This window comes from Struthio camelus, chromosome 4 (assembly GCF_040807025.1).
Source record: "Struthio camelus isolate bStrCam1 chromosome 4, bStrCam1.hap1, whole genome shotgun sequence".
Lineage (NCBI taxonomy): Eukaryota > Metazoa > Chordata > Aves > Struthioniformes > Struthionidae > Struthio > Struthio camelus.
The window spans coordinates 42,791,404-42,813,730 of NC_090945.1; the positions used below are offsets into that span (position 1 = coordinate 42,791,404).

The window sequence follows — 22,327 nt, forward strand, 5'->3', positions numbered from 1 at the left end:
TTTAAAGTGTAGTTTGCTATAACTCCAGTCTTAATACAAGCGTCCTGCTCTGTCACACTCACTCCTTGTGTTGTGTACTCACCTCAAATGACGGAATCTATTGGAGCTATACCAATTGTTTCTGAAGCACTTCACATACATGTCAGCTCTAAAATAACAAAATATAAACATAACTAATAAAAAATCACTTTAATAGAGAGAGATATATTCTTTTCAATTTTATTTTCATTGTATGTATACAAAATACATGCCGTAAAGTAAGGATTGCACAGCATCAAGTATGTTCTAAAGGAAACTCAGATTTTAGCAGTTCTTTTAGCTATTCTGTTTCCAGTCTCAGCAGTATTATCTTGCAGGCGGAGCACCAAGCTCACAAAGATGTCAAAAAAATTCCTCTGTAACTCTTTTCTACTCTTAACCACTGACAAGGCACAAGAACACTGGAGCAGCAAGATAGCAAGAGAGAATATCTTCTTCCTTGGAGTAAAATATTTCAGTGCATCAAAGGCACCCTATGCCGTAACGCTGTATTTGTTCCTGGGTGTATGCGTGTTTGTGCGAGGCATGACATTGCAAAAGGAGAACAAGTGCAATAAACAGAATAAAAGTATTTTAACTAATGAAATAGAACAGCAGGGGTAAAAGACAACAGTGCTTTTCTGAAGCAGAAGCGTTGAGAAGGGAATAAGATGTTTTTAAGAAACACATGGAAAAACATACGGAAAAAACATGTCAAGAGACCAGTCCGTTAAAATATTCTCTCCTGTAGCTCTCGAAACTATAAAAGAAAAGATGTCATCAGATGAGGCTATCACTTTCACTATAATGTATTATCATGTGTTCAGATAATATAATCCTTCTGTAATGCCTAAAATCTACAAAGTCAAAGCACGCCATGAGAGTTGTATGTGCTTTCTACTGTATACAAAACAGAGTGAAATTGCAACCATTTTTGAGAGGAAACTCTCTCTAAGGGGTATTTCTAATTTTGTATTTATTGCTTTCATTTTGTAATAATGAACTTCAGTACCACTGAAATGCTTTCATTTCACGTTACGCTACTCACATATAAGGGAATTCATGGTCCTTGGGGCTAGATTCTGTTATCAGTAGACTAAACACGCATTTTGCTGTGGACTTCAATGAGAATAGCAGCAAATTCTCTATGTGGCTAAGAGGCTAAGAGCATGTCTATACTGCAACGTCTGCAACTGACATCAAAGCTAGCTGCACTTCATTTGACTGCTAATGTCACAAACTTAAATTAGCTGCATCAATAATTATGTGGTCAATCTCTGCTGAGTGCCATGCTGCTGCAGTTCCACTTTCAACAGTATTGTCAAGCTAACTAGTTTAAAGCTAGCTTGATGATATGCAATGTTACTTGAAGACTACCTGAGACATCACCTTTGTCCATCTGCCTAAAACACAGAAAAATCATGTTTTTTACAACTACAGCCAGCCCACTTTCTATACTTTCAGGTTTCAAGCTGTTAGGTAACATAAGCTCTTCTAACAAAAATGGTCAATTACGTACTTACCCTTAGAAGTATTTTATCAGCTGTCAGATGTGCTGCCCTTCATCACAAAGACAGCTCAAGCATCCCTACCTTTTCAGTAGACTGAGGCGCTTTGCATTCTCGTCCAACTGCGCAATGCAAGGCAAGAAGACCCTGAGGAAGAGATGCAGCAAATATATATATGTAGAAAAGCAAAATATAACTGGGATTTTTAATAATATTTTGTACATGTGTGGAATGAATCATTGGACTGATGTGTGGAAAAAGTATTCAACCAACAGAAATGCTTTCTGTGGCTCTCACAAAATTCCTCAGACTATTTTAGCCATGTCCTTCCATTTTAGACTGTCTTGCTGATAGATGGCTGCTCCATTGGCAGCAGACTTTATAATATCAGAATCTGACTCATGGTAGCCTTTGACTCAGAGTGACTGACTGCATGCTGTGGAATTTGGACACTGGCTATTGGACACCTTGATTTTTCAGAGGCATTCTTCCATTCTCACTGGCTTCAGTTGGAGCTTTGAGTCTTCATGTCTTTCACAGTTAGCCTTTAGAAGCTAAATTTTTAAAGGTATTGAGATAATACTCCCAAAAGAAAGATACATTTGGGAATATGATAAGAAACATGCCAAAATTAATTTATATTCTTACATATGATCGAGTCCTCTCCTGTACTTTCTGTTGTGCCATTCTCACTCTCTAATACATCATTTTTCTCCCGTAGCTCCATGAGAGCCAGTATCCTCCATCATAATGAACTTTTACTTCCTGGAAGACTCCTCCATGGGTTCAATGACTGCATGGATGCTGATCCCCTGATTGGCTTCTAGGGAACTTGTATTATATCCAGTGTCAGTCCTGAATCCTACCTTTTCCTATCTCCAGATCACCTGCAGTAGTGATACTGGCAAGTCAGAAGTACACAACCAATGAAGAGAAAAAAATGCTAGTGCCATGAATAAAGCTTTGCTTCTAATGTGATCAAGTAATGACCTGTCCAATACTATTAAAAGAAATCTCATGTTATTTACAGGTTTGAGGAGGAAAAAACACTCCACACCTGCCAGTACTTTATTCATTGATGAGCTCTTCCGAAACAGGATGACCAACAAAACAAGTATGATATTTTGTTCCTAGAGTAAGTTGTTTTGAGAAAAAAACACTTGTCTAAGCGATTGCTCTTGCTAAGCACAATTTAATTCCTTATAGAGGTTGTTTGGGAAACTGTAGTAGGTGACCACCTGTCTCAGAAATGGTCAACATGGAGGTAGGCTGGTCAACAACGTAACCGCCAGAACTCATAGCAATATGATGTAAGAACCCATAATTTCCTGTCTGTGGGCTCTGTCAGCAAACTCGGATTTGTTTTTGAAGAGCATGACATTTTTCTAGAGCAAGAAGTCTTCACAGAAAGATACAGTTTGACAGCTCGTTCCAGGAGGGACCTTCTAGTCCAAGCAGTGGGGCAAGCAATGCAGGAAACTTATCCGGAATGTGGGGCACCCAGGTTACTCAGCGTCTGGGGAAATGTCAGGCATCGTCCACTGCACAGTAGATTAGAATGAAAGAGAGTTTCTATCTTCCTGTCACATATTTGTGTGAAAAGCTTCAAAGTCATCATTATTAGATGGGAAAATGGTCGAAAAGGCTAAGAGCTGCTGCTCAGCCCTATAAAGGATTATTAATTTTGTTCTCCTTTGTGACTAACAGAAGGAGAGCTGTCTTAAAACGATGAGATGGATTAGCACGTCACTTCCACCTGCCAGCTCCGTGCTCTACTTGCACATGCAATGATTCACCAGCAGTGGGTGGTGAATAATGCAGAAATGGGCAAAGAGAACATGGGATGCAATCTTCCTCATCATACTGAGCTCATCCGCTGAAGATTAAGGTTAATTGTTCCTTTATCATTTAACCTAAATTAAATAAAAATCCTAAGTGGACTTTCAGTGTTCCAAAGTTACTTTAAAATATGGGTGAGGCAGCTGTTTTGTCTCTGTGTGGCACAATTTTTCACAGGCTAATTATGTTGAGATGTTTTCTGTAGTGCTGTGTTAATATCAAGAATAGAAGGAGTGCCTTGGCAAATAGCAAAGTCATTGCATTTTCGTGTCAGATTCTGCTGCTTTTGCTCCCAGAGGCCTGCATGTCACTTGGTTCTCTGGTAGTCCTATAATTGGACAGTGATCAATGAGACTTCTTTTGCTAGAAGATAACTGCTGGTGTGAACAGCAGAATTTATCTTTTAATGTTTTATGCTATGACATACCCAACAGTTTTTACACTTTAAAATACTGTTCACTTAAAAATGCCCTGCATTCACACTGACAGCCCTGATCAAATTAAAAACCTCCCTTCAGGTATTTTCCTCTATAAGAACTGAGCTATTCAACTCGGAAAGGAAGACTGTTTGGGGAATCCATCACCTCCCACCTGTTTTAAAGAATGTTAAAAATTAAAGGGTGTTTGAGAAGTATATGTGAATGCTGTTGAAGCCCAGCTCAGGCCAAAGTGAATGGAACTAAAGAGCACTCAGATCAGTCCTCTGCAATTGCCTGGCTATTGTCAGACTTCTTTATTGTCCCACAACATCAAGAACATTTCACCATTGCAAATTGCTATGTCCTGAATTCAGGGTGGAAAACGGAAAGCTTCCCTTAAATGCTGGTGAGCGCAGGATTTGTTTACAGTATCACTGTATTTCCATGGAAACCATAGTTGTCATACCATGTAACGCTGAAATAATAGGCTCCACATATCGCACAAAATAGTCTACCGAAATGCATCTGTGAAGTAAATTAAGCCCCGATCATGACTGTAGGCAAATAAACGGCAAGCATTTCAATCAGCATCAACAGGAACCAGATCTAGCCTTTAGGCTAGGATGCATCTGCTTGGCCAGCTACAGTTCCCTCCTGCCTCTGTAGGGACAACAGCACTTGTGTAGGCTCTGCCGCCACGCAGCCTGGAGGATGCCGCCTTCATCCTTTGCGTTAAGAGCTGCAGCCTCTCGGCCTCGGACCCCTTTACAGTGATGGGTGCCACGCTGAGCTGCCACCTTCGCCCAAGCTCTCCGGCAGCGCTCGGCCTCTCTTCCCTCTCCCGCGGGGACGATGGAGCCGCTGAGATGCTCCGCGAGGCGCCGGCCCGTTTGAGACGCGGGCAGAGCCGGGCTCTGCCCCGGCCCTAGGAGCCCCCCTATGAGTCCAGGAGCCAGAGCGGGCACCGCGCCCGGCGCCGGCGGGAGGCGAGCCCAGGTGAGGCTGCAACTTCAGGCGGGCGCTTGGCCGCGGAGCCGCGCGGAGCCGCCGCGCAGCGGGAGCCGGCGGCCGCGGGGAGCCGCGGAGAGGGGACTCAGCCCCCTCGGAGTGCGGGTGAAGCCCTGCCCGAGGGGCTGCGCAAGTGCACGCGGGGCAAGCGCGCTGTCGGCAAACGCGCGGAAACCCCGGGTTACGCGGCAGCTGCGGCGAGTTTTGCCTGTTCCCGCCGCGCCGAGGACGCCCGGCGGCAGGAGCCGCAGGGGCCGCGGGTCCCGTCCCGTCCCGTCCCCCCGCCGCCGCCGCCCCGCTCCCGAAACCCGCCCCGCCGGGTTTCAGCCAGAGCCGCGCCGCCGACTGAGGCGAGAATTAGCTCTCCTGGCTCTTCGCGGGTGTCTTTCGTGGACGTGGGCTTGAACAATACCTTGGCATTCCCTAGCGAGGTGCAGAAATAAAGAAAAAAAAATCTATTTCTTTTTCCTTTGCAAGCTGGGAGCTGCTGTGCTCTGCAGTGTACAGTTGAGTTATGCATTTTAAATTGTCTCTTCTGGCGAACAAATACCCCATTACCGTGCATCACATTTCTTTCAGTCTGGATAAATAGTCTTATTAGTTGTTTTTTACTTCTTTTAGGAAGCCATATTCTTGTTTTCCAGGATAACGTTGTAATGCTTCTTTTAATTAGCCACATGAAGAGACGTACCATTAACATGCATGAAAATCCTTCTTCCGTACTTCTGAAGTAATCTCAGCCTTTTGAAATCTCCAAGGTTCTCCAGTTTTTGCTGTTTCATGTAAAGAACAGGAACCTCTGAAGCAGCAGCATTCGATCTTTAGTCTGTGCTGAAAAGGGGACTCTTCAATGGTATCGTTTGGCTCAGACGTTATCTCAGTCTTTAACGATATAAGGGCATCATTTCTTCGTTAGTAACCACATAGCTCGGTACTTTCCATAATCTTAGATGATCAAACAGTTACAGCCGAAGCGTTTATGATGGTGTAAAGTATTGGTGTAACTGTTTACAGTGGTGTAAAAATTAAAAAAGCATATCTCTAACTTCATTTCCTATACAGCCCTGTGATTTGGAGGAGTGAGGGGAGTCTGTGCCTTTTACAGACTTTTCGTGTTTTGCTTCCTCCTTGTATATATTTGTCTTTTTTTGTCTTTAAAGTAAAAAAAAAAAAGAAAAGAAAAGAAAAAGGAATTATAAAATTGGCATGGTTCACAGCAGTACAGATTAATTGTCCTACATGGACACTGTTACACAGACTGTACAGACTAGATGATACAGTCACCAGCCAGTCAGGATCGACTTAATAAGTATTAATATTGTAGCATATAAGCTTTTAACCATGAATAAATGTTAATATAAGCATCTCATCTAATAGGAAGAAATTTTTCTGAAAGCACATGTGCCTTCAGTGGAGGAAGAGTGCCTGCCCAACTTTTGTGCTCTTGAAAATTTCCCTTTAAATATGTAAGGAAATAGAAAAATAATCAGCCTATTCACTTTCCTAAATAATGATTTATGGATTTTATATTTTAAACATAAAGCAAAGGCTTTTAAGTGAAATAACGAGATGAATCCTAAGAATTTAAACATATTTAACTAGCACATTGTAGGTTATCTGCTATCTTTAACTCAGCTAAAACTGAATAATCATTTAAGTTCTCTCTGCTACTCTCAGGCCTTAGATCAACCACAACTGAAAATTCATTTGAAGCACTATTTTGATGAAAATAAGAGTCACGAGATTAAACGACTGACATTAAGGTGTATCGTGGACAAATGTGGTTTAAGGAGGTGTAACTTAAAGTTTTTCAAGAGCATGGTACATCAGCTATCGTAATTTCCATTTTATTGCAAAAAGTAATTGCAAATACTCCTCATATTTAATGCTAATTTAATTAATCTGATTCTCACAGTAAATTTTGATATTTACCATGGATTCTGGCATGAATTTGCAGTCACTCCCACCTCATGCATCCTAACTTCCTATCTCATGCATCCTATAGAAACCAAAGGAGACCTAAGCAAACCCATTTAAAGCTCACAGGCTGTGAGCTCATGCAGGTGTAACTGAGCACAGCCTCAGACAGTGCATGCAGAGGAACACAGAAAGGGGAATATAATTTGTCTTAAGGAAATCATATTCACTGATGCATGTAGGAGATGAAAGTGATCCAACTTTTGGAGCTGGTAGCTAGAAAATCTCCATCAGATACCTTCAGACTGATTGAATCTAATCTTGAAAACAGGCCTAAGAGTACCTTGGCATTGTGGTGACTACCATTCAGTTTAGCAATACACTTCAAATATGAGTATAACATTTTCTGAAGAGGCTATATTATTTAATTCTATTTCCTATTGTCGGATTTTCAGGAATCTTCATTCCACTGAAAGCTATATACTACATGTTACACTGAGACTGATCCAGTGACAGAGGGAGTGTGAATGAGTCCCCAAAAAATAGAAGCAGCTGTTAAAACAAAACAGGAAGATACATGCCAACAAGTGCAGAGAGCCCTGTGAAATCAGTGGGATGGTAAGACTGGGGGCTGAAGATCACAATACGGGAGGGAAACATTTTTTGGAGCTTACTGCCAGCGGCACTCAGGCTGAGTAAGGTATTTGTTCCTTCTGAGCAAGAGAGCAAGCTTGGAGAGCAACAGATCCATTTTTGGAGGAAAGTGTCAAAATCAACAGAAAGTCTGCAGATTACAGGTACATGCACACATTGAAATCCACAAAGCATCAGTCATAGCAAAAAAATCCCGTGATTAATCTGTACTGCTGTGAACCATTCCCCTGCTAAATAAAGGAAACAAAAATGTTATAGCCATGACGTACCAGAGACATAACTCCATAAGCCTAATGCAGGGGATTATGTATTTTCTCCAGGGCAGAGCCCTCTGGAATATTCAGATAAAATTTATGTTGACTCAGAAAGAAATTTCGGCTGGTTTCGGAAGTCACTGACTTCAATTCCAATGACTTCAAGTCATGCTCATTGGCAGGTGGAACGATGACGAGTGAAAAACCTTCTGCTCATTTTAAGTGTGCTTTGGTTTTTTTTAGGTCTTTTTGCGTTGTCTTGTCTGAGATTTCTAAGCATTAAGCAAATTTGTAGGTGATATGTGCATTTTTGAGAATTTTGACTTACAGACTTTAATACATGCAGGTTTTGAAGCTAAACTGGAATTCTCCCATCTTTCTGTTTGTTCTGAAATGAAGACTAATCACATGAAGATTCTGTATGCAAAATAACTTTGCACCAAGCCAAGTTTTAATGTTAGAGGTCTCTGTGCTGAATCATTAGCAGTTCCCCGAATTTTCAAATGATTGGGTGGGGTTTGCATACAGTTAACATTGTCCTCTCTGTATTGTATTTATTTATTTTATTTGGGTGTTTTGTAAACAATTTTCTCTTCTGCTTGAGTAGCACTATTCAACATTATGTTCAACATTATTTTCAAAATTAAGAGAAGATTGTTTGTATAAACATCATATTAGGAATTCCATCTTAGACACTGGCCTCTGTGCGATAGCAGCTATCCTTAGAAACCTACTCTTTGTGAAACTTTCAGCTATTTTATATCAGTTTTTTACTAGCAAGGTAAGATATACACTGCAGTTTTTAGTGTATTTCAAAATATCATCCGTTTTCAGGTGCTCCCATTTTAGTTTGTTGTCATATAATGATTAGGCACCTACCTAGATTGTGATTGTGAATTTCCTTACTCACAGCAATGAGCTGTTGTTCCCATGAGTAATTTCACCGACTCTAAATTGATTGCTTTTGTGACTAGCTGCTCACTCATGGAAAGGTTGACAACAGCAAAATATACTTATATATGCAAATAGCAAATTTGCAAATTTGATCTATAGCAAAACATAGTTAAAAGCCAGCCCCGTAATGCAGATCCTTAAATTTTAATCACCAAATATGAGCAGCTAGATGCTGAGGCCTAGGTGTGCTGAATGCCACACGCTAAAACCTATGAAATTAGCTTGTGCTGATCTGAAGTTACGCAAGATTTGCTTTACAATAGAGTAACACCACTATTAATTTAATTGCGTTAAGGTGATACAAGATAAAATTATGGGTTTTTTTAATATTTATATTAACAACGGTATCATCTTTCCTTCAGTTGCTAATTAATGCCTTTCTTGTTCTAAGCAGGACTAGAACATGGATTTAGGCTTCAAAGACCATAACAACAGGACACCTACCAAGAACACCTCTGCTACTGCAAAGAGTTTTGCTGTCTGGGAGGATTATAAGAGTAGTGTTGATGACATACAATACTTTCTCATTGGGCTGTACACATTTATAAGTCTGGCTGGCTTTATGGGAAATCTGTTCATACTAATGGCTCTGATGAAACGCAAGCAGAAGACAACAATAAACATTCTTATTGGTAACTTGGCTTTTTCTGACATCTTAGTTGTGCTGTTTTGTTCGCCTTTCACACTGACATCTGTCCTACTTGACCAATGGATGTTTGGCTCTCTTATGTGCCACGTAATGCCCTTCCTCCAGTGTGCATCTGTTCTAGTTTCAACTTTAATGTTAATGTCTATCGCTGTAGTCAGATACCGTATGATAAAACATCCCCTTTCCAGCAATTTAACAGCAAAACAGGGCTATATCTTAATAGCAACCATTTGGGCCCTTGGCTGTGCCATTTGCTCCCCTCTGCCAATTTTCCACAAAGTTGTAGATCTCAGCAAAACTCTGAATTTGGAGGAACTGGCGGGCAGATTTTTGTGCATTGAGTCATGGCCTTCTGATTCCTACAGAATTGCCTTTACAATATCCTTGTTATTCTTGCAATATATATTGCCTTTGGTGTGTTTAACTGCTAGCCATACCAGTGTCTGTAGGAGCATAGGTTCCAGGCTGTCAAACACAGAAAACAAATTTGAAGAACATGAGATGATAAACTTAACTTTTCATCCATCTAAGAGCAGTGGCACTTGGGTGCAGCCCTCCAGGCGTTCCAGATGGAGCTTTGCATTTGTCAGAAAGCACCACAGAAGATACAGCAAAAAGACTTCGAGTGTGATGCCAGCTATTTTAAGGCATCATGAGGATGCTAATTTCAGAAAACTCCCAGAAAGCTCTGGCACAGAAAAAAGCCAGCTCTCTTCATCCAGTAAGTTCATCCCAGGGGTACCTATCTGTTTTGAGATGAAACCAAAAGAAAATACAAAGATCCAGGACATGATTACAGTATCCCAATCCATCATCAGAATTAAGACAAGGTCTAGGAGAGTTTTCTGCAGACTGACAGTGTTGATCTTAGTTTTTGCTTTCAGTTGGATGCCTCTTCACCTTTTCCACATTGTAACAGATTTTAATGCCAATCTCATTTCTAACAGACATTTTAAATTAGTATATTGTATATGTCATTTACTGGGTATGATGTCCTGCTGCTTGAATCCCATCCTGTATGGGTTTCTAAACAACAGCATAAAAGCTGATTTATTGTCCCTTATTCCATGCAGCCAAATACCGTGATTTTATGAGCCTCGATATAAAATAAAACAAAAAAAGGAAGTTAGTCTTTCAAGCATACAAATGTATATAGCTTTACAAACTGAATTAGTTTCATTTAGTTAGTCTGACTTGGTTGTGATTAGTAGCATCGCAAGTGAATGGTTAGTTCTTCGGCTGCACGTATGTCTTGCATTGATCAGATTATAGATGTATATTGTAATATTCTTCTTCTATCTATTCTCCATAGGAAATCATGCCCAGTATTCAAAACTGGAAAACCATTTTCATTGCCTCAAATATTGTTGATCTATATTTTGGAAATATACAGAATGTATAATGAGTAGCAAATGCAAGACTAATTCAGACGTATCAGTATTAACTACCATGCGAATATAATAAAATATGTATCTTTCACTAAATAACTATTATTCAGACCATTTCAGTGCCAATTTTGACTGTTTTATACAACAAAATAAAATGTTTGTTTCTGGATGTGGTTAGAAAAATATTTTTCCTTAGATTCTTAGCTCATACTTTGCAATAGCTTTGCTGCTGATTCCCAGGTGGTCTTATTTCCTGGAATGGTTTTATGGGTAGTTATTATTGTATCGATTTTTTCCATCTTGCTATATTTACCCAGTACAACCTGCCTCTGGTTTTCTTAGCCAATTTTTACCCTGTCTTATCATTTGATACAATTTTCAGATAGGTCCTATAGTTATGTCATTTTTCTTACATTGATGACTTGTCTGAACGAGCAACATGTTTCTGATCACAGTGAGCCTTCATCATTGAAGCAGGTGATACTGTAAACAAAAGCAAAAAAAAGGAAAGACAGCAGGATTTTTTTATTATTATTATTTTTGCCAGAAAGCAAAATCTTGTGGCCCTTCCTTACAGATGAATCAATCTGTTTTGGAGAGTTGCAGCTACCTTCAGATGTACACCCACACACACATGCTTTCTGCCCCTCCCTCTCTGTTCTATTTTCCTCCTTTTTAACCAGTCAGATATTTTTTCTTCCAAATTTAAATCACATATATCTTTCCTAAGGAAGCCATATTATAGTTACATAGCACAAATACGAAGAACATATATTCTATTTTTCTCTTGATTACGCTAACTCAGTAACCCACCTTTGCCCTCAGGGTTCAGTGAATGTACAAAGCCTCTGCTGTAGGTCCACCTATAAGCTGAGTTTTAAGCTATAAAACTTCTCCACAGGTCTAGCTAATGGATCTTTGTTATTCTCCATTAAGATTTCTAAACGGATGGCACTGGAAAAAAATATCCTTGGGACTGCACAACATGATAGAAATGAAGATCAAAACAGGTAGAAATAGTAGATAATTTAATGTGAAATACTGAGTGTGTTTAATAGTCACGAGTGAAAAATAACAGGAAATGTTCAGCAAAAATACTGAAAGAGAAAAAAGCTTGATATGGAACCTGAAGTAAGTATTACTAGGCAGCTTTTACATGAGAGAGTGGGCAAACTTTACACCTAAAAGTGTAAATAATAGGTACTCTAATAATAAGCACTCTAGTAACAACACTGTTTCTGTTGTATGTTTTTTTAGAGAATCTCAAAGTATTTAACATTGTTGAGCTAGCCTTAACTTCTCTGTGAATTAATGTTTCCCTGCTCTTATGTGGCATTTTTCTGTATACGTCTCAAATGAGTTAAAAGAGAAGGTGAGCAATACAATTCTAATTTCATAAAGGTGAGAAATAAGCCTTAGAGGTGGTGTGCCCTGCCCACAGCTGGCCAGTGGGCCAGAGGTTTCTGGGACTAGACACCAGTTCCCAAAGCTCTGCCCAAGTATTACATTCGTGTTGTACGTGAAGCTTGCCATCATTAAGGGAAGCCAGTGGATTGTGAGGCTGCACGTTTTGCCTAATTGTATTAATGGAAGGACAACCAGAAGTTCACAGACATTAGGACTTAAATCCTCCCCTCCAGTGCACAAGCAGAAAACTGGATCAAAACAAGTCCAGACTGCCTGTTTGGTCAGACAGCCAATTCCCTCTCCAACTAGTGCCACTCTGAAGTGTTGAGAGTCCTTTAGCCATAATTTTGCTCACTGAAGAAAAAGAGGAGGATGCATATCCTTGTGTAACATAGTTAATCCAGTCTTATCTTCCACTGTGTCTTTCCCGGGCTTGGGAGTAATTTAGGACATCACAGCCTACAGATAATCAATCCCTCATATAGCTCCTCTAAATCCAGCCCTCCTAGTTTCCTCAGATTAAGGGACATATGTCACTATCTTAGCCAGGACTGTTACAGTAGATGTGGAGGAGGCATAGACTTATTCCCAGTCATCTAAAATCAAACTTCAAAAAGACAGACAATACAAATAAAGCACTTAAATCTATATTTTGTCACTTGAATAACCTCTTTGGTTTTTAGATCCTTTTTCCAGTGGTAAGCCCCTCTGGGAGCAGTCTGAGACATGCATCTGGAAAATTGGCCTGAAAGAGTCAGCTTGAATCACATAGAAGGTCTGTGGCACCATTAAATACAGAAATCAGGCCTCCCTTTCCCCAGGAAAATAATCGAATATCGTTTCTTTTTTTCTTTGTATATTTCATTTTAGTATTATTTTGCATTTCTTAAAATGGGAAACAGAAGAGAAATATAACTTTAATATTGTCAGAAGTGTTTCAATATATAAATACAGTTTGGGAAATGCCTTCTCACATACTATATGTCCTCTCTCTTTTTATTCTTCTAGTAAGAAGAAGTCTTCACATAGACTTTCACAATTGAAAAATAACATTTTTATTTTCTTAAAATTAGGGATGGGAAGGGTTGTTGTGTATTTTTTGCCTTGAGTTACTTCCTCTCAAGTTAATATTTAGAAGTGAAAGCAGTTCTTTTATTTGAAGGAACTGATAGATTATTTTTATTGCAATGCTACAATTCTAGGACCTTTTCTCCCTAGGCTATTTTCTGCTAAGGAAGTTACATAGTAGTCAGTAATATCTTTGCTTCTGCCATTAAGGTATTTCCCTGAAGTCTACTTCCCAGTAACCTATTGTTCTTTTTTCCACTATTGATATGCTTTCACAGTTACTTCCTGGACACTGACTACTGCATTTTGTGGATTATTATCTCCTAAAAACTCTCAATATGTCATTTTATGGCATACAAACAGTACAGAATACAGGATATTGGAACAATATTTTTTAAAATGGCTTTTAAAAAGCTTTAAATAGTTTAATTTAAAAATATTTATAGATAACTCTTGGTAGATAAACCTAGGGAAAAAAGGATTACATCTGCAGCCAGAATACATGGATGTAATTCTGCAGAAATTACAGCAATTTATGCCCACTGATGTGTACACATTTTCATATAATCAACACGTATCATTTATCCTTATTTATACCATGTGATGCAAGGAAATAAGATGAGAGAATAAGAAAGTAGTCCCATTGTTTCAATTTGAAATATTCCTTCTTTTTTTTTAATTTCACTGTTATTTTCCTTTCTACTTGCTATTTATTTTTTTCCTTCCTTTCTTTATATACTTTCAGAATTCCAACCTTTTCCACCTTCTATACTTAGGAAGGTGATTATAATATACAATAATAGTACTTGATTCAGTAATGACTGTCTTCAGATCAAATTCCATTCACATTTACTCTATCTGACATACACAAACATCCTAGCACATGAATAAGTTCCTCCTCTAGTTTCTGGGGCGTGTAAAGATTAGGTTGCATGCTAGTGATTTCATATAACCCCCGTCCACTTTCCTGGACGGAGTCAATAATTGTGCTCTCTATTGTTTAACCTGATCAAAGTACAACAAGATATACTTTGACAACAGAAGAGAATTAAACTAGGACAGGTGCTGAACTTCTTCAGTGCTGTGTCATCTATCTATAAAAAGACCAGTTGTGGGAGAATGTGTATTTTCTTTTTATTTATAGAACATTCATCATCATTATGTCTTGACAACTTCAAAATGTCACTGTCTTTTCTTTGAAATGTAAAAAAAATAAAATAACTCTTCTACCATCTTCCTTCAACAGCCAGTATACCCCCATCCCAAAATTGGCAAGGAATATGCAAGAGGCAGACAGGAGCAATAGGGAGTGAAATCAGGCAGAGGCAGTTCCTAAGACGGTAACAGTAAATGACTGGGAGGAGAATGAACTAAACTACTGACGTAATGTTTTTCCCAGTCTTGAACCTTAAAAAAAAAAAGTTCAAAGCATGGTGACCCCCTCTGACCCATGCTTGGTGAGTATCCTTAATCTGGGTTGAGCTGCAGCAGATGCTCCTATAGCCTTCACATACAAACTGACTATGAGCATTATGTTGTCTCCATTATGTACCTCAATACTCCCCAAGATCTGATCGTGAAATCTGGGGAAGGTGAATCTCACCACAATATCCAATGACCTGATGTCATTCTCATGTGTATATAGATATATAATGATATAGATATGTATAATTCATAGAAAACAAATCACGTTAAACTGGATTTTCAAATAGCACATTTAATCAAGTTCTTAGGCCAGTTAAACTACTGTAGGTCATTTATTTCTAAAACTAAAAATCTAAACAATTGGGAAGGTAGCAGTCTTGTTCTGTTAGCATCCGCTCAATGCAATCAGGAAATACCAGCTGCAGATACCCATTGGAGTTAGAAGAATGAAGGAATGCTGTGATACCATGATGCCATGATCCCTCTCTATTCATTAAAAAAGGGCAAAAAAGCCTCTCAAACAGCTGGCACTTATGTATGATGAGTGCTGCAACTCTTACGATTGCAAACTATCTCAGGAAAATAAATGTTTTATTCAGTCCTACAAAACGACATTAATGACAAAGTTGACTGTTTGCAAATGCCAAAGATTAAATGCTGCAAATGGCTGGCCTCTGCCCTTCTTTTTTCAGCAGTGAGGAAACAGAAGCGTACTTAGAAACACTGATTCGGCAGTGCCATTGCTGAGCCAGCCAGGCTGGCGGGCCTAGGGATGCTGTGAGCTCAGTGTGGGCTAACCGCTGGGGTGTTTATTTAGGGTCCAGGGAGAGTTTGGAGCGCCAAGAGACGCATAGCTGAGAGATGTCTGCACGAGCTGTAACCCCAGGAGTCAGTGCCGAGCACATGTGCCTTTTGTCAGGCAGCGACGAGCACCACTGCCATGGGGAGCTGGCTGGTGGTGGGGAGAGCAGCCGTGGGCACAGAGAGCGGGCTACCGTCTGTGCAGAGCTGGAAAACAGAAGGATAGGAAAGCTGCACTGCTGCTGTATTTGCAGGTAGTTGCACCTTTTCAGGAATGTAGCTCTACTCCTGGAGCTTGGCAGTTCCAGTTACAAAAATTTCCTTACCACCACAGTGAGCAGCTGAGGAAAAGACAAAAAAAATCACCAACCTGAAAATGTGTGAAACAAGAAAAGGAGATTTCAGCACTATCAGGAAGATAAATCTTCACTCTTAGTCATGCATGAGACAGGTACCAACTCGTCTTTTGAGAAATAGGGGAGAGGTGGCATGGAAGACTTCCCTCTGGCCTGGTGTTCATGATAATAAATGCTACATACTCCCACTGATGCTCACCAATATGTCCTATTGGTGCTTGTGGCTATATCACCTTCCTTTCACACCCCTACCTGTTTAGGTAATTGGAGAGATGCAGTGTAAAAGTTTGGCTCTTCTCCAATCTGTTCCGCCACCTGTTGTATACATAGATGCTAGATCTTTCCATGCATCATTTCTTCCTCACATGACAGGTCCTCACAGTGGAACTTATCCCTTTGCCACCGGGCACTGGCATGCTGCAGAACTGTCCCTCTCTTGAGTCATAATAATAAAGCTTGATTATATAAAAAACATAGCTCAAAAGATATGTTAGTATTTGTCTAGATCTCTCAATTTTTCTACACATTATAGGTAGAACTGACCCACGGATAGTGATTCAGATTAAGACTATGTTCCACATCAGTCTTATTTAAGAGTACAAACACCACTTAGCTGCTTGTACACTTTCAGAGTAAATTTTGCCCTGAAAGTTATTAAATCAAAGATTAATATTTATATTAGTATTCCTATTAAGAGGATCTAATTCTAAAAATGCTAGTTCAATAGTAAATAAATCTTGGCTCTGTTCACTCTATGATAGACATACCCACAGACTGCTTTTTTCAGGATCTAATCTTAGCTTATGGAGCTCTCATTAGAGAGAGCTGTACATCAGAAATAGCTGCAGGACCTGGCTTTTGAGTTAACAGCACTTTACAGTGAAAGTTGTTATACTTTTATTATTACCACCCGTGTTAGATTTCATCTCTCCTAAACTCGCTTATCTTTAGCGCTCCTCTCAACAGTCAGCCCTGTATTCATGGAATTTCTAACTAGAAATCTTTTTCCAATCTCTACAGTGTGTTGAACTCATACGTTATTCCGACTTTCTTGAAAAGGAGACAGATTAGTGGGTAAATGTTACCGACACTAATTTATTTACAAATATTTTGTTAAAACTAAAGAGTCTTGACGAGTTTCATAGAGATCTCTTTCAGCTTTTCTGTGAAATTGAAATGACTTTTGACAGGAAAAGAAATGAAAGACAGAAGGAGAAATGAAAATTCATTCACAGTAACGTTAGCTAGCCATGCCGTGCCCGCAGCAAAAGAATCTGTTAGAGCTACACCCGTCTCACTGACAACTGGTTCGTGGCGGCACCGTGGAACACTTCTCACCCCATATGTGACCAGGGGGCCTATTCCAAATCTTTGAATGCTTGGAAACGACAGCTAATAAATAAGCATGTATGCATGTGTCTCTACTCCTCTCAAAAAACTTCTTTACAAGCATTTTCTTTTCAACCACTTCATACCTCTATGTTTGCCTTTGATCAATCGTAATGAATCATTCTGTGTCATTAATACATTCTGTGTTATCATACTGTGCTATGATGTTATCCACATGTCAGTGAGACCTACCACAGCATCTACTTTTAAATCTCTGCAAACTCAGAGATGCTAGCAACATCTGTGGTCTTCCAGAGCTAGCCATATTACCTTCTGGCCTCCTAAAAAATTTTGCCTCATTTTATAATGCAAAAATAATCTGATATAGTACATCTTTGGTAGAAAGTTTTACTGATTCTGACACAAACTCTGACAAAGAGTTAATTTTCACACAGAGAATATCGCTATAGAGAGGAGGATGTGGTCAAAGCTCTGGTCAGAAAGCTGAGCAGGGCATTAAGGATACTACAAGTATCACTGTTAAAAATACAGTACAACTACTCAAATAAGATTTTTATTAACTACATTTGCTTCTAAAGAGAAAAAAATACAAAATATTTGAATATCATGAAATTAGTTCATTAAATACTAATATGAGGAAGTATTATAAAATAAAATAATGTCACAATTCACACTTGATTCTTTTGAACAAACATGAATAGTTTTTTTTGCCCTTGTATTCACATTCTTAAGATGATCCTTTTAATAATAAGGCTTAAAAATACTCCTCTGGGAAATTATTGAAATAAGGATTTGACATTCAAGACCAAAGCAGATTGGCCCTGATTTAACATTCAGGGTGTTTGCTTTGTCTTAGTAGGAGAAGGATCATGTCTACATTACTTGAATGCCACATTAGTCTGATATGCTTCGGGGGGAAATATTTATTACCATCCCTGTGAGGAGTATAATGTATGATAAGATTTCTAAGGCTCCTCCTGGTGCAAAATTTCTTCAGTGGAATAACTTCAGTGATGGCCAAACAATTTTACAGTTGTTCATCTCTTCAGCCCCAGAGGAACTACAGAGACACAAACTCTATTTGAGGATAGACAACAGACTATTAATTGTAATTTTGATCATGCACTTTTTCTAGTAACCTGCATAAACCTGCATTCTTTCCAGTAGGGAACAAAAAATAACTAAGAAAGAAGATAAATGAAAACATCACCGCAGCAAGTAATCTCAGTGGTGCTTTGTGCTTTATATCTTTATTTACTTATCCTGAGCAAGATGATAGTCTTACTCTGGTTTAATGATTAGTAATTCTGTTGGCTTCATCAGGACCTTTACCAAATTAGGGTTTATTTAGCATTCATAAGGGTTTTGGCCTTTTAGCCTAAGGATTAAGGAGCAGTGCAAGGGATTAGAATATAATCTAAGTCTTTATTTTCTTCTGATTTTGTTGTTTTGTGGTGTTAGCACAAACGGAAGAAGTATAAGCTGTTTACTGCAGGAAAATTAAATTCATTTTTATGTAACTACTGGGGCCTAATACAGGCAAAACAATTACGTATTTTTTAAGACTCCATCAGGTCCAATACACATCTCCTAATGGTAATTATCTGAAGACTTGATGATATATTCTCTCAATTAATATCCTAGAGTATTAGAGCACATTTCAGAAAGCATAACCTCATCTGATCCTCAGCGAAAATCATGACGCCTGAAGATCAGAACTTTATTCCTGTTGCAGAACTGTATTGCAATATGGGCTACATGAGACCACTTTTTAAGATCATTTGGTGACTGAAGATCGTTCAGGATGCAGCTGATATCTTCCTAGAGTATATGGTTGTAAGGGAGTCCTTCCTCCAGAAATGCCGCGCCAAGGCCATTTATGTTGCACAAACTGAGGTTAGTTCCCAGAAGCTCTCTCTCATATTAAACTAATCTCCCCTTCCCACATCATCACACCTGCAGTCAGCAGGGGCCCTCAAGTGCTATTCCTCTAACATAAGAGAGTAGATGACTGAAAAAGCAGTTAATGAGACTTCCAAGTCCCTAGTACTTGTTTTCCCTCTTGATCTGAAACAGCTTAAAACTAGAGACTTTGCAGCAAATTGTTGAAGACATCGATGTGAGACTTTCTGGAGTGGAACGGGGGATCACTTCCCAGAAGCAGAGCAAAGAAATCTGCCAGCGCTGGATTGGCTGATTAATGCAGCAGAGCCTGGAGTCTGTGGCCTGACTAACGTTATGTCAAAAATGTAGATTCTTAGATATGCCTTTTTGCTTACTTTCTTCTATCAAGATAAATCCATTTTAATTCTTTGAAGATGGAGTTTGGTATGTCCTCTGACCAAGTGACTTCACGTTGTAATACAGCCCCAGTACCAACCAACCAACACTCTTGGTTACAAAGATATTTCTTCCGCTTTTGTTGTTTTATTGCATGACACAATAGGTCTGATCCTGATAAAGGATTTTTTGGAATTGCTACCAAGAAAATAATTAATAAGTATCAGCAGGAAAAAGGAACATACCTGTCTGCTGTTGAAGTTGAATAGATGAAGCCACCCCTAAAATGCTATGGGAGCACTGCAACACATTTAAATGGCACTTATTATATTACATGAGAAGTAAGGATTTTTTTTTCATAGTTCAGTTGTTATTTTTGCTGACATAGAACTTTTGCCTTGCCCCATTAATTATGAATTTATATAAAAGACATGACTATCCTCAGAATCTTATGACCAACAAAGAACAAACAAACAAGCTGGAAAAAGCTTTTCTTTAAAGAATACTCCAGAAATTAACATTTTTTTCCTTGCTTATATTACTAACCGCAGGCACTGTAATGAATTTATTTCTATTCTCCATGCAAGAACTTCATGGGATAATACTTACAATAGACTGTAAGCAGAATTATACCTGTAATTTGCAATGATAAGCAAGAACTAAAAAGCAGCGACTATTTAATAGTCATTAGAAACACAAATGAGCTTGCTTTCTGTTATTTAAAGCAGAAGTGACAAGAGCATCTGTTACGCTATTTTTGCAATAGCACTCTCTACAAAACTCAGGTAAAGGCTTTGCTGCCTGTTTTTCTTAAAAAATAAAAGGCACAGGGGACTTGTGTTATGACCTGGCTGATTTTGTGTTTGTATCACAATATAATTTATCCTTCATGATAGATAAGGTTCTTCAAGGGACAGCAAAAAGGGATAAACAATATGCAAAAAATTCATGTTTCCTATTTGAAGTCTATTCTTATTTCATAATAGTGATTGAAATCATATTAGGCGCCCCCAAAATGGAGAGATTTCATAAGTCTTTGGACTTTCCCTGGCAAAGCTAAGCATTGCAGTTACTCCGCGTATTGTTGGTAGTTGTGTTTATAGACCTAATTTCTATAATATCACTTAGATGTTGTTTAACAATAGCCTTATAAAGGAAGAAATTGAGTAATGATGCAACAGCGTTCTTATTCTTCACATTTTAGTTGAGAAAGCATTTAAATAAAGCAATCTGATTTGAATTCAATTTTATATTTATGGTAGCTGTGGCACATTTGGGAACATAAACTGATTTGTGCAGTTCCTGCATCAGTATTTTTCTGCATTCACCTTTTGGCCTTCAAGCTTTCAATTTCAATAAAATTAGAAGACTGTAGGAGCCCTCTACTGGTTAATGCAATATATTTACCTTCAGCTGCTGCTTAGCCGTCAGAAATTGTGTTATGAACACTCAAAATCATAAAAGAGGATGGTTTTTAAAGCTTTTAATGTTATTTTCCCCATGAATGCACTCATAAGTTTTTTAATTCTTGATACTTCTAAAGTTAAAAGATCCCTAGGAAAGAGGCTGCATTTTTCAAAGACCACCTTACAAAGTGAATCAGTGAATCAAGAAAAATATTTATAGAACAACTAAGATCAATAAATGCTGACAAATACAAGTTTCAAAATATTGTCATAACTGTATAAAAAATTGCATTTAAAACTGACATCCTTCTTGAAATACGGCCATGTTTCAAATAGAGCATCTTTAAAGATTTACTCATTTAGAAATACGTATTGACAGGGCTGTAGGAACATAGACGTTTATCAGGCAGGGGATGAATAAGCAAGTGCATTTTGAAAATCTTATCACACCTGAATGGTGCCTTGAGATAGCTTAAGAGCGGAGCTGAAGTGGAAGGCTCTCAGCAGGAGTATCTTGTTTTCCTCTGTAACCGACAAGAGGTGACGTCGGCTGGGTGAGCAGATTACTTAGTTTGATTACTAAAGAAGATAAGATCTTTTTCTACATGTTTTCTTTCATTCTGTTCATTTGTAGTGCCATATATAGCGGGCAGACTTCCCAAATATATTCACAAAGGAAGAAAACATACTAACAAGTGTATTAAAAACTGTATTTTCCTGCCATCCACATCCCATCTATAGTTTCTATTACCAAATTGTGCATTTTGCTCAACATATATATGTACTTTTGATATAAATTTGGCTTATTCTCCTCCTCTGCTCTCCTCACTCCCTGTTCTAGGTAGGTAAGCACTTCATTTAGCATTATACACTGAATTGGAATAGCTGGTGTCTCCCACTGTCTCTTCCAAATTCTGCTGCTGCTCTCTCTGATTTTAAATACTTTTAAACATGATAAAGTGCAAGTTCTCTGTGGCAATATCACACCTGAATCAAGAATGTGTTATAGCTAGCATAGATACAACAGCCCAACAAGCAAGCCACTAGAGAACCGCTATTTTAATGGTAGTCTGTCGGTGTCTGATTATCTGTAAAACAGGTCACTACAGGTATAATTTAGTTAGCTAAATATAGCATGTTAATTGCAGAAATATTGCTAGTACCACAATCTCTGTAATTAATGAACAAAACTTGCATTTGTTGTCCTGCCTACCTACATATATATGGTAGCTTGATCTACTGTAAATAGCATTAACTTCATGGACATCATGTTTCTCTATTCCATCACACTTTTGAGACCCTGAAAATGTCAACTTTCCATTCACATTTAATTTTTTCGTCAAGTTGCCAATGAACCAGCAAGTTTGCTTAATTTCTATATCACTTTTCAGTCCAGTGGCAAAGGGCGTTGAAATATTGCCAGCACTATAAGAATACGGGTCCAAAGGTAAGTTCTTGATCCAAGAGCCTCAGAAGACAGATATGTAACAGATACCCTTCCATTTTACTGGGAACTAAGCATTTGGGGAATGACCATACTCACCTGTGTATGGGGCAGGAGATTGCTCACAGCATAGTTTCACACGTTTCTCTTAGAAGCAATGCTGGCCTAAGTAGCTTAGCATG

The 22,327-nt window shown here is 38.7% G+C and overlaps 1 protein-coding gene across 5 annotated transcripts; it reads left to right on the plus strand.

Annotated features, from left to right (window-relative positions):
- The first annotated feature begins 4,155 nt into the window (after nucleotides 1–4,155).
- NPY5R (neuropeptide Y receptor Y5) lies at nucleotides 4,156–10,777 on the plus strand. 5 transcript variants are annotated; one of them, XM_009677163.2, is made up of 3 exons: nucleotides 4,156–4,780; nucleotides 7,165–7,506; nucleotides 8,963–10,777. In XM_009677163.2, exon 3 carries the CDS (start codon nucleotides 8,975–8,977, stop codon nucleotides 10,304–10,306), a length of 1,332 nt encoding a protein of 443 aa, XP_009675458.2. In that variant the 5' UTR covers nucleotides 4,156–4,780; nucleotides 7,165–7,506; nucleotides 8,963–8,974; the 3' UTR covers nucleotides 10,307–10,777. The 5 variants fall into 5 exon arrangements, with proteins under 5 accessions (XP_009675458.2, XP_009675457.2, XP_009675460.2 ...); XM_009677162.2 differs by having other exon boundaries at nucleotides 8,966–10,777; XM_009677165.2 differs by having other exon boundaries at nucleotides 7,165–7,327.
- Nucleotides 10,778–22,327: the final 11,550 nt, after the last annotated feature.

Coding starts and splice junctions, on each gene's coding strand:
- NPY5R (XM_009677163.2), top strand. CDS start 8,975: ATGGATTTAGGCTTCAAAGACCATAACAACAGGACACCTACCAAGAAC.